This window comes from Gymnogyps californianus, chromosome 3 (genome assembly GCF_018139145.2).
Source record: "Gymnogyps californianus isolate 813 chromosome 3, ASM1813914v2, whole genome shotgun sequence".
NCBI lineage: Eukaryota > Metazoa > Chordata > Aves > Accipitriformes > Cathartidae > Gymnogyps > Gymnogyps californianus.
The window spans coordinates 23,503,201-23,516,343 of record NC_059473.1 but is presented as its reverse complement, the minus strand read 5'-3'; the positions used below and the strand labels follow the sequence as shown (position 1 = coordinate 23,516,343).

Below are 13,143 nucleotides of genomic sequence, written 5' to 3'. Positions count from 1 at the left end.
TTTCATTTATAATGATTAATAGCTATAGTAAGTCACTATTATGAGGGAAACAGACTCCCCCCATAGTTTCCCTTTTCTGTCATATAAATACCCAAAGAAAATAAAAAGAAAGAAAAAGAAGAAAAAAAGAAAAAAGAAAAGGCTGATTAGATGAGATCTGTTACTAGCATAGCTAGTAAGCATCGCAAAATTTGACATTATGACAATTCACTGCTGAAGATGACATTTATTTCAGATTACAGGCTGTTGACTTTCAACCACAACAGCCACATTACAAACTGCAAATGAAATAATATTCCAGCCTCACATAGTGACTCAGTGAGTAGAAGTGACAAAGACTCACCACTGGTAAAAACACCTCCAGCTTAAAAAAAGACAACGACTGACCAGAGAGAAGACTGTAGCTTAGTTACATTAACGTCCCAATAAACCATGTTGATTTGAACTTTTTTTTTGTAGGACAGCAGAGATTTAGAAGTGTGAAACTTTTGGGGGATAGCACTATATGAGGTCAGAGGTAACAACTGCAGATAGTAATTTTAGTGCTTGTCAACACGTTCATTGCTTTGGCTGAGTAAAGAGGTCAAGAGAGTTCTTCAACCTCCATGCTTTTTGGTGCCAATCCATTCCAAGCAGTAAAAGTCTGCCTGTACATCTGCCACATGGGTTCTACTTAGCAGCACCTACATCATTTCAGCACTTCACCCCAAATAATCCTACCATACATCCTGCTGTTTCTACTAAGATTTTACACAGCAAAAGTCTTATTGAGGAGATGCAAGTGCTGCCCAAGTAAGGGCTAAGTAAAATACAAAAAGGGGTTGGCTCCCAAGCGGCATTTTAGAGATATGCATATGCATCACTGCTAAATGCACCTTCTACCCGAGATGCTAAACCTATTCCACTCAAGCCAGGGATGTGCAAATATCTGCACAGCAGAAACAGAGATAAGTGAAGAATACAAATAACATTAATGACACTCTTTACAAAATGACCCCTATTTAATATGGGGCAGGACCCACATATAAGATTTCAAGCACTCTGCAATAAATGGCAGTGCCATGTTGATGTATGTGTTTATGGGTGGCAGAGACCAAGAATGAAAGGCAGCTATTTGTCTGGGAGCTCATGGGAAAAGATGCCATATCACACACAGCCCTACATCCTTCAGACTTGTCTCTACCTTCCCTTATCACTTACATTGCTGTCACTGTACTTTCAGTGCATAAGCAAATGTTCACAGGGGCTAAATCCACTGAATATCTTTTTTTTAAAATGGAATAATAATTTCTGTAAAATTAGAAAAATACTGCTTCCTTATTTTAGGATCAAAAAAAGAAATATGACAAATGAGGATGTTCAGTTAACAACCTCAGATTGTACTAATATTTTCTCATCATAAAGTGATTAATTTTTAATGGTATTCCAATTTAAGTAGACTTGTGAATCTGCACAACCTACTCCTTCTAATTCTGAGGAAGTAATAGGTAAGGTATGTGCACTAAGAAAAATACTGTAGATTTTAATCCCATTCAAAATCTTTCAAACTCACTATTTTTAATAACAAAACTATGAAGTAACTATAGGCCAAATGCGTTCTTCACTGATGCTTGCCTGACCCTGCAAACAACTGCAGTTACTGGGATTCTCACCAGTGACGACTGCGGGAGCAGAATCAAGCCTAACATCTAATCTCAAGGAAGCTGCAGATGAGCGTGGCAGCAAACAGCCTTGACCCCAGATCTACAGATGCTAACGTCAAAAAAAGTACATTCACAAATCTGTGGGAAGCCAAGAAATGTAAATAGTTCTCAAACACAGACATATAAATGATACTGCTTTCTCTACATTCACTTCATACCGCCTCTTTTATGAAAGTGGAGTATTTGTATAAAGGGACAACTGCAAAACAAAATTGTACCTAGAAAGAGAAACTTTGTTTAAAGACTGAGTCCAGTGAATTGCTGGGACTTCTCTTTCATTGCCAATGCGATTATGGGGACCAAAAATGCTCAGAGGCAGAACATAAACCAGACTGGCACAACACTGCAACGCAAGCACTGTGAGAACTTCTCAGTAGGCCGACAGCTGGTCTTAGCTGTAGGTACTTTCGTGTGATTTCTAAACCCAGAAAGAATATCCACATCTCCAATATTTGCTTTTTCTTGAGTATTTTTTTAATGGATGAATAGAAATGCTAGTTGCTTGAGCTCACTATAAACACTAACCTGCAGTTGAATAGTTTGTCCTTCCTCATCAGTTACAGAGAGTGGATAGTCATGAGCCGTGTTTTAGGGCAGACAAATTGGGCTGTCAGTTCTAATGTGTGAACTGGGCTATCAGGCCACATTTTGGTTAGGAGGAAAGAGGCCTACTTATGAACACCAACAACACTTAGAGATTAGTTTCTATTGTTTCCAAGGAGATTTAACAGGTCCCAGTATATATTAAACCACGCACAGGCTGAATGAAAGAAAGAAAAGGAGAGCAAGGGGGAAGGGGGAAAGAAAAGGGGGGAAGAAGGAAATAAAAGGGAGGGGAAGAGAGAAATTGAAGGGAGGAACAAAAGGGAAGAAGGTGGGAAGAAAATGGGGGAAGGGGTGGAAGGGGAAAAGGGAGGGGGAAGAAAAGGCTGAAAGGGGAGGAAGAAAGGGGAAAAGGGGGGAAGGAGGAAAAAGAAGAGGAAAAGAAACACTTCCAAAAAACATCTGCACTAGAAACCAAACTCCCTCATAATACATTGAAACATAGAAAAGGGCAGATATTCAGAAAAGACTTCAACAGAAGACACACTGTGTTATCTCTTGATGTTATAACACAGGAGCTTTGTTTAATATCCTGCATTAATGAAGGAGCTCCTTAAGTGTAATATTACAATAGAGAGCATAAGAAATATCACTGAGGTCAACGCCGCTCTATTAACTGTCATCCTGTACAGAAATATTTTCTTTGAATACCATTAATGCTTTCTCCTTCCCTTTGTTCTAATTTCTGAAGGCAGCAGAAACTAAAACTTCCTCCACAATAATTTCTGCTTTCTTCTTGGCAGACTAATGGTATTAGACTTGTGAGAGAAATTTACCTTGGCAATGTCTTATGCACAGGTCTTTTCAAAGGAGATGTTGTTAGGAGGAATCCTATTAAGCAGGCTTTTCGCTAGCCTCAAAACATAGGCGATAACACATTTTTAGTTATAAAGAGGATTGCCTAGTTTTATTTATTATTTTGAGAGAGAATCTATTAATCTGCTCCTGTGTATATCATGCATCTCTTTATGTTAAGAGTAAACTCAAGCTGCCTAGTCTCCTGCTGTATCAGATTCATTTTCATAGATTGTCAAAACCAGAAAGGATCAATATGATAATTTAATCTGATCTGCTGCTTAACACAAGCCAAAGATGTTCATACAGTAATCTTTGCATAATAAACTCAGTAATTTATGCTTTGAAATACACATACCTTTTTAAAAAAAAGTGTTCTTTTATTAGAATTAATGAAATCTCTCAAAGTGTGAAGCAAAAATACTTTAGAGAACCCCCATTTTAACATGTTATGAAAAAGTTTAACTAATGTGTAATAATCTTCTCATTCATTACAGTACTGTGACCATCTAAAATGTTCAAGCATTTTAAAAACTGTCAGTAATTGCTTTTATTCAGATCAGTGCTGAAGGAAAAAACTTAAAATACAGAATTTCTTTACATACAAGGCAGATTCTGACTACTGCCTTAACACTGCCCTAGAGATGCTGAAGTCACTTTGAGGGACTGTATGAAACCTTTTAAAAAAACCCAAGCAAACTAATGAATGAGAAACGTTAAGGGCTACTCAGTGAGGAGGGTAAGTACAACGTGCTAACTGCACTACTGTGATGGGAAGGGTTACACTGAAATCAGCATTGCCAGATGACGAGCTTGGAGAGTTTCTATTCATTTTTAGAGCCTGAATGATGGCTAACATACTAGCAACAGTAAAGATTCACAGACACGAAAAGGTGTATTGCTGATTTCCCCATAGCATAGATTGCTAAACCTGCCAAATGAACAGCAATCTAACCCAGCTCCACCAGCTTCCATTAATACTAGGTGAGGATCTGGCCTCCCATTTTTAATAGCTGGACTAATTAAGCTGGAATTCTGTCACTGTCTATTCTAACTGGGTACAAAGTGACTGACGATAATTTGTAAAGGCCATCTATTCATAAGGAAAATACAAATATACTTATGTGAAGCAACCCAGCTTTTCTGCCATTTCATTAAAGTGTAATTTACTGTTCAAATAAACTTAAATTTGTTTCCTTATGTATCACCTGCTTACGAACTACACTTTCTGAAATAACAAGCAATGCAGATCAGTGACTGCAAACAGCCCATAAAAAATTCTGAAAACATCCAGATATCAGAGATGAGAGATATATGGGAGATGTTTTGGTGTCAACAATCCTGTAAGAAGTATGAACTAGCACAGCTCAGAACTGCGAGAGCTAAGACAGGATACAATATTTCAGACAGTCTAAAAGCTGCGTTAGTGCCACTCAATAGGTTCCCCTCTGAACTGTAATTTTTAACCTTGCTACAATATAGGGACAGATAAAACTGAGGCTATGGCTTTGCCTCCATGGAGAAAATGGAAACATATAGAATGACCTCTTGAAAAAATAGTTATATGAACGCTGCATCTGAAACAAAAAGTACTTTGATTTTGGAATAATTACTCCAGTGGAATTATTTCACATGGGCAGCTATTCTGAGCAAGATCTGCGCTATATTAAACTTGGAATAATATCTTCTATCACAGACACATGCCAGCAAGTAGTCCCACAAATAGTATTAAAAGGCATATAGTACTAATGGAAGACTAAAAGTAGAATTCAACCAGATCGACTAGCAATAGGGGAAAAAAAAAAAAAGTCAGATATCTACCCATGATTTCCCATATCAACTTACGCAGTTTTACATCCAATTTTCCTTCTTAGAAAGGAAAAAATCAACCCCTTTTTCTCACTCCAACTAGCTGTATAAAAAGGAAAATAGCTAAAACACCAAATCTTGCACATGAACACAGATTTAATTCTACCACCTGAAGCAAACTAATCACCGGCTTCCGAAGTGTTTGAAAGGCCAAACTTAAAAGACTGATCATAAACCAACAGAACTGAAAACTAGAGAACGTCTTAAAAGTGTTCATTTTTAAAAAGGGCAAATTGTTGTTCCCCCCCCACCCCCTTTTAGCAATTGCAATATTACTTAAAGACACATCACTAGGATTACACTTGACAATTTCTCCCTAGACAACACAAGAATCTTTATGTTGTTTCATCTGTTCTTGAGAATCTGAGAGAATCCACCAAACCATAAGCACAGTCAAAGAAACTGTATTTCAGGAGAAGAACCAATTATGATCCTTGAAAATCTGATTTTTCATAATATTGACACACAAAATTAAAAATAGAAAAATGTAAAATTTCTTTGAGTAAAGTGCATTCTGCTGTGCTGCTAATAACCGTTACCTAGGAAAGTAAATGAAAGCTCATCAGTATCTGCTGAATGCTTCAGTATAAAGCACAACACATACTCAAAAAACATCCATACACCTAGTTATATTTTCAAGTAACAGTCCATGGGCTAAACCAAAATGAAGTGTTCCTCTGGATCAGTCTGTAGTAACTTTCTTGTGCTACTCAACAGGAGATGCAGACAGGAGCCAGGACTTCAGTCCCACTCCAGCTCAGCTCAGTATGACATTGCTTTACCGTTCCTTCTCTAGCTTCTGGCCCACAACTTATAAATTGTTAACAACCTTGGTCTAGGTGTTGCTGGCTATGTCACATCAACATCCTTGAGAATATGTACAGAAATTCCTCACTCCACCCTGTACTACATGTGACCAGAAATCCAATTCCCTCCCAGGGTTTGACCCCAAGACACGGCCCCAAAATCCTAACACTCGGTCTCTCGCAGAAACACTGGATGCTGGATGAAAAGCACCATTATCTTCCCACAATAAATGATTTAACATGCAGCTGTCATAAGAGAAGCCACTCTATATATTTGCTGTAAGTGGTTTTCGGACCTTGCCCTGAAAGCTAAAATAAAACTCAGGATCTTTTTCCAGGCACTGTGATTCCTGTCATGAATTTTATATGACAATTCACAAAATGACAATGTAATAAAGTCCTTCCAAATGTGAAGGGAAGCACAATGTCTGATAATTGTTTCACTTAGGATTACATTTAAAAACTGTTTGTTAAGGAAAATTTCTAGAATAAAACTCCCCACTAACAGGGTAAGATTTCTGGAGAAGATGCACACTGGCAGATGTGCAGAAGTTCTTGTAAGGAATATGATGCTCCTCTCAAAGCTGCTTAAACTTGATTTTATTTCAGGTCTGCAACTAAATTTTTTTTGTAAATAGATTTAGGCTGTCAATTTCCAGGCATGCTGTGCCATCAGCATGTAGAGACTGCTGTGACAAACGTGGAAGCTGCAGCAGCAAATTTTATTATAAACTGGTAATTGAATTGAACAGGTTTACATTTGAATAGATTTACTGCAGCATGATCTCTGACATGCTGCATGGGACTGAAATCCTTGTCTGTACATAAAGAAACATTTAAGATACAGCAGGAATTATTTCAAGCTCAGTGTAAGTCCATGCTAATCAATAAATTTACACCACTTTACACATCAAAGAAGTAAGTATATCACCTTTCTTCATTCTGTGCATAAAGGATGTGGTGAAAGCCAAAAACTTATCTCCAGACTTCCCCATAGGCAAAAAACCCCACCACCTGTCTCCAAAACTACCTTCCAACAAGAACAAAAGAAAAAAAAAATCTCTATTCCAAGTACAGTCCTAAAAGTGCACTATGAATCAGTATGGTTTCAAAAGTGAAAGTGGCCGCTAAAGCGGGAAAGAAAAAAAAAACGCCCTGGTAGGTTCTTTTAGGTTGTCCTATTAGGTGGTAGATAAGCAATACCTGAAAAGAAGATAAGCTAACTCTCCCCTAGATGAAAAGACTCAGTAATGAAGAATAAGTAGAAATCTTACTGTGTTTTGACAAAAAAACCTCACACAATGAGAGTGGAAGAACTATGATGTGCCCAGGAGTGGGGCTAACAAAGGAACCTTCTTTGCAAAGGAGTTAGTTATTTTGTCATTGTAGAACCTTCAGAAAAAGGTATGTACTTTTCGTGTAGACAATTTATGAAATTCTGATTAAGAAAACTTGTGGGATTGATTTGCATCCATGGACAATGATCATTCATGCAAAAAATCTGATTCACAATGTGCATCTGAACTGTCTAACTAAATTATCTCAGTTACCAAAATCATATTCAGAAACATAGTAAATCTGCGCACAATTTTGGTAACTGAGATAATTACTCATTTGTAGAAGAGTCACTTAATTTTCTCATGCAGTCCCAGAAGCTGCACACAGAGTAGATTTTTAAATATATATGTTAATGGATGTGCAATGGTGCCCTCAAAATTTAAAAGAAAAGGTCTAAACCAATTCACCTGTACGTACTCTTGGTAGCACTGTTTCGTTTCCAAACGAGTTGCTCGATATATCTGTGTATTAGGTTACTACCGATATGGGGTCTTAACTTACTAAAAGAAGATGTTAAGAAGCACAGACCCTTTCAAAAGGTGCCATACTCAGACATTCCTTTCTTTCTACAGTTTATCTGAGCATCACAATTTAACCTTTAAGTAACTGCTCCTAGTGGTCAATTGTATGAGGATTTTGGCCACTGAAGAACCCGCCCATCACCACTGGAACAGAGGGTCAAATCCTGCTGTTCTTACTGAGGCAAAATCCCCATTGAATCTGACAGGAGTTTTGCTCAAGTAAGACTAAGGACAGCAGGATTTGGCTCACAGGATCATAGCATCTGCCAAAGTAGTTGCACAGAACAAGGTTTATTCTTAGTAAGTATAATCCAATAAGAATATGTCTGTAGGTGCGTGATAGGCCTAATTTGTCCATCAACTCTCCACTGGTCTATGTTCTTCTTAGATTTTACCCTGATAGCTGTATACTTAAACCTGTTTTAAATTACCATCAAATGATTTGCAAAAATCAGCCATCTGTTAAAGCTGACTTTTTAAGCACTGACAAAGCAAAATTGCATGGGACTATTTTAAAGTGGTTGCTTAACACAAAGTACTCTCCATTGGAGACAGTATTTAGAAAACATTACGTTGATTTTATTTTAAAAGATTATCTAGCTCAGAAGTCCATGACATCTTCTGTTACTCTTTCTTGGTGGTAACAGTGCACTACAATAATAATGTATACAATACATGCACATAAAAGTGTATTTTTGCATATACATTAACAGCAATAGAAGTACATAGCAGGCAACCAAGATTTAAGGAATTGCCTCTTTCTGTAACATAGATGAATCAGGTTCCAGGTGAGATAGTACTGTTTCTTGGAAACATTTTCTTATATTTACCTGTTATTCAATATCTTCAAAATGTAACTGATGAATTAGAACACTCAACATATACTTACAGTGAGGGGCAAGGGTTCTCACACGCTTTAAAAAAAAAAAAAAAAAAAAAAAAAAAGGTGGATTCTCCTCTTCTGTATGCCATTATTTGCTCCAGTGTAGTTACAGTAACTTCAGTAGACATACTCAATATTTATACTTGTTTAATTGAGAAGTAACCCTTTTGTTTGTCCTGATGAAATGAAGACTGAGTAAAAACAGGGAAAAGAAGGCACAGTGTGTGTTTCTGCCAGAACTGGGACAGACTAACAGTGGATAAGGAATGGAGGAAAGAAATCTTTGAGAATTCATGATGTTAAAGCATTCAGGAAAATGAGAGGATATATTCTGATGATTATTCTGTTAGTTACCTACTGAAGGAGACTGAATGCTGGGGTACACTTTGCTGTACTACACATAGTTAGAAATATTCCAGAGAAGACGAACTCTATGTAGATACACTGTGATTCCATAGCTTAGAAACAGACTGTCAGGAAGAGCAAGTATACATGAAAATTGCCTTTACAATAACTGATTAGAACACTCACCGATCTCTCTTCTTTCCTGATTGCCCTACAATTGTTGCATGCATTTGCAGAGATACACATATTGACTTGATCAGTCTTACCTTCTTTCAGCATGCCAACTTTTAGACACTTCATGAAGCGGCAGGCTTGGCAGGACTTGCGTCTGCGCTTTGTGATTTCACATTCATTTGTTGCTGGGCAGCTGTACTCTATGTTACCTGTAATAGAAAGTACAGGAAAAGACAATGGATATACAAAGTACTCACACAATTGCTGTTGTGTTTAATTTTGGAATATATCAAGAGTAAACAGTGCTATAGAAAGGAAACACCTTTCAAGTAAAAATGAAAAACCAAGTTAAAGGATGAGGTTTCTGACTTTTTTTTTTTAATCTAGACAGCTATATGAAAAAAAATATACAAAACCACAATTAACGTGAGTCTGTGTCTGGCTCCATACATGGTCCCTAGCAAAATCCTTCATGTAGCTTATTCCTGCTGGTAGGAGGAGGAAATTTTGTCATTTGTTGTCTGTAGCAAGCCACATGCTTAGGCTCCTAGCCTGAGCACTCTTCCTTTCCTTTTTTTCACCAATTTCATCAGTCTTTCTTTGTCTAGAATACAAAAAGCAGACTGTCATGCTTCATTGCACAATCAACTGCAACAGGTACTACAGAGCTTCACCCTTCTCCTTCCACAACAGCAGGGACAGTGTATCAGGCAGGGCTCACCGGCATTGCTACCACCACATCTAGCACGTTCTACAGCTGCCAGGTCAGATCTCTGAGCCAGGACATCTCCCCTTCTTTCTATATTTTAGACAGAGTTCTTGTACTGAGAGGCATCAGAGATAGGATCATTCCTACCAAGTTGTCAGAATAACAAAAACTGGGGGAGATGCTTGCCTCTGCCTCTCCCAACTCTCCTTAAGGCCCAGATCCTTAAATGTGAGCCCTCCTGGGCAAGCAGTGTCTCCATTTTTTTTTTTTTGTTACTCCTTAGTACATATTATTTGTCCTCAAAAATAAGAAAAAAAAGCCTGAAAATTAATAGGTAAAATACATATGAGTAATTTTCTTTACATTTTTTAAAATCACATCTTTGGGTATCCAAGTCCAAATGGGAGAACATCTGTTCTCTTTTGCCCTAGTACCACTGCACGTTTCATAAAACAGCTTAGCTCAGCTTATTCATCTGCCCAGCCATGCATCCTATTGCCCATGACTACGTTCAGTATGACAGACTTTGCAGCAGTCAGAAGTTTCACCAGGAAACTGACTTTTAAATAAAGTATCTTCCCCATCAGACTGTCACATCTTGCTTTAAAGGTATTTCTTTATTTTCTAACCCTTTCCCCCTGTGATTAAGTGCATTAGTATCTTAATGAAAATGCATTCTGTTTATTGCCCTCTTGGGAAGCAAGAGGTCATCACACCAAATGCATAAATTGTCATCAGAGACAGTCCGAGCATAATTGCAATTTTGCTGCTCCATGTTTGCTGCACTCAGGGTCCGTCAAAGTCCCCTGAAACATGCGCAGGTTCTAATAATTAGCATAGAGTCTGCCTGGGACCACAGCATTGATGAAATATTTCAGAGTTAATCACACTTTGTAAACACTGATTTATATTGACTACCTTTCTCCAGACTGATGTCTCCTCATTAAATATCACATTAGTGGATTGCAGGATTGCACAAAGACTCAAATGCTCAGCAACTGCTAATTCAACAGGAAGCAATACTTAAACCACTTATATCGAAAATTGGTTAAGTATTTATGATAAAGGAGGTCTGCATGGTGCGATGTATATTCTGCCAATACAACCAGCATACTTTGCACCTTTCAGGCCTTTGCGGGCTTTCTTCCTCCTGAACATTGCTGCATGACTGACTTAGCAATGCTGGCGAGTAAAACAGATCTTGGTATGTCTGAATGCTAATGGTTCTTGTTGACAAAACTCAAACTTCAGCTTAGTCCTTTTCCCCTTCTTTAGCTCCTGAGAAGAAAGCTATTTAAGAAACTGAAGGATACGGTGGGTAGGAAATTCAGCACAACAGTTCCTGCAAAACTTCTTTCCGATACGCATTAGCGAAGTTAGGGAATAACACTTCTGGAAGGATATGTAGGAAAGGATGGTAAGGGCAAGCTTAAAAAAAGATTCACATTATCCTCGCACACTCTAACGAGGCATTCTAAGTGAGGCACAACCACTACACATGGAGACCTTCAAAGCCTCTCACAAATTGTATCTAACTTCATCGTATTATAGTAATAAATGTATTATCATCCCTATTTAAAAAAAAGAAACAAGGAATCAGAAATACTTTGCACAAGATCAAAGGTATCTTTGCACAAGGTCAGAAATGATCTTGATCAAAAACAAGATTGAGATTACAACACAGAACTTCAAGCAGCAAAGCTCTGTACTGGGGCAAGTGCAGCACTCCCACTATAGCCAGAGCCCTTGTGCAAAGGCACAGATGACAAAGGTACAGATGTCGACACCAAAAAGCAGTATTCAAAACCAGAAACATATAAGCAAGATTGCTTATTTCCCTAAGTAGACACTTCTAATCCACACCCTGACATTTCTGTTTTGTGCAAAATCCTGTGAAACACGGCAAGGGTCTGTAGCGTGCAGCCCATTATGCACAGACAATGTTAACTTATTTTTCCTGCAAATTCTTGCCACCTAAAGAACTCTAAAATGAGCTATTATTCTAGTCGCTTAGATTCCAGTACTTTAGCTTAGAGGAGGAATTGTCTATCAATTTAGGCTGCTTTGCTTTAATGAATTATATTTTACAGCAGATATTCAATCTTATTTTTGATATCAGAAAATAAACTTGGAAGATGTTGGAAAGGGTTCGTCCAATGAACGCAGTAGAGTTACACTAACTGGATTTATTGCTGCAGCAACGATCCACATCTTACCAATGGCCATAGCTGGTTCCCCTGAAGTGTTTCAGCATTTTAGAATATGGCTGGACTGCAGTAAGAGTTCAAGGAACTAACATTTTGTCACCACTTCACATATGAATGCAGTATTTTATCAAATAGCCCCACGGATAGACTTCATTTCTGTCAGTGAGCTTTCCTTAAAAAAAAAAAAAAACCTCATGGAATTTTGCAATGGATATGTACCCAGATATATATCATACTCAAAACGTATTTTTACCTAGCATTCAAAGTATTAGTGGATATATTTTTGGTAAAAACCTAAGTCTACTGCACGTTGCAGGTCATTAGAGCTCTCATAATTTCTTATTTAGTTCTATACACTAAAAATAAAGAAACAGAAATTATTTTAAGAAGTGTTTGAGAATCTGTACAATTTCATAGGTACACTACATCCATTCAAGATGCTCAGATTTGCATTTTATTTCAATGAGGAAGATTCAGAAGGAAGCTCTACCATTTACTTGTGTAGTGCATGATGCTAGAGGCTGAAACTGAGCAGCTACTAAGAGTATAAGTTGAGTTTGCCCAGTCCTGCCAACAGCTGGAGAGGTAGCTGTGTTATACGGTGAACAAAATCAACATGGCAACTCTGAGTCTTTAAACCGGGCTGACAAGAACGATCGAGCAATTTATAATATCTCCTGGCTGGTTTTCAGAAAGGACTGGGCTCTGATTACTTATTTCAGAGTCTTTTGTACAATTAGTTTGCAGGCAATATAATTTTCTCACTTACTCCTTAATAGAATCGTGCAGCTAGCTGGCTGATAGAATAACAGCGTATATGTAAAACTCCTGCCTGAAGTGCCAGGGGATAATTTGTATATTCCTTCCAGTAGCGTAATGGACTTTTACAGTTTGGCAGTTAAAGGGCTGAGTAATGTAAATTAGTATGACGTTTGAAAATAAAAATATATGTCAAATCTTCACTCCCCAAATACATTGCCCTGTGCTATAATAATACAACAGGATTTCTGCCAGCCTGAGTGAGTCCTTCTTCTCTCCTCATGCACTGAGGAATGTTTATTTAAAAACAGTTCCTTTTTTCTACTAATTTGTTAAATTTTATTATCTCAGCCAAAAGATGAGAAAATACTTCAACACACTGTGCCCATCAAGAGCAACTGACTCACTAAAAATATGATGCCATTTGATCT

The 13,143-nt window shown here is 37.7% G+C and overlaps 1 protein-coding gene across 3 annotated transcripts in view; it reads right to left on the bottom strand.

The window, feature by feature from the left end:
• Nucleotides 1–13,143, bottom strand: part of ESRRG (estrogen related receptor gamma) — a 290,909-nt gene that overhangs the window by 104,831 nt on the left and 172,935 nt on the right. For all 3 annotated transcript variants that reach the window (XM_050894411.1, XM_050894413.1, XM_050894412.1), the window contains exon 3: nucleotides 9,130–9,246. In XM_050894411.1, coding sequence (XP_050750368.1) covers nucleotides 9,130–9,246 — 117 coding nt within the window. The remainder of the gene's footprint in view (nucleotides 1–9,129; nucleotides 9,247–13,143) is intronic.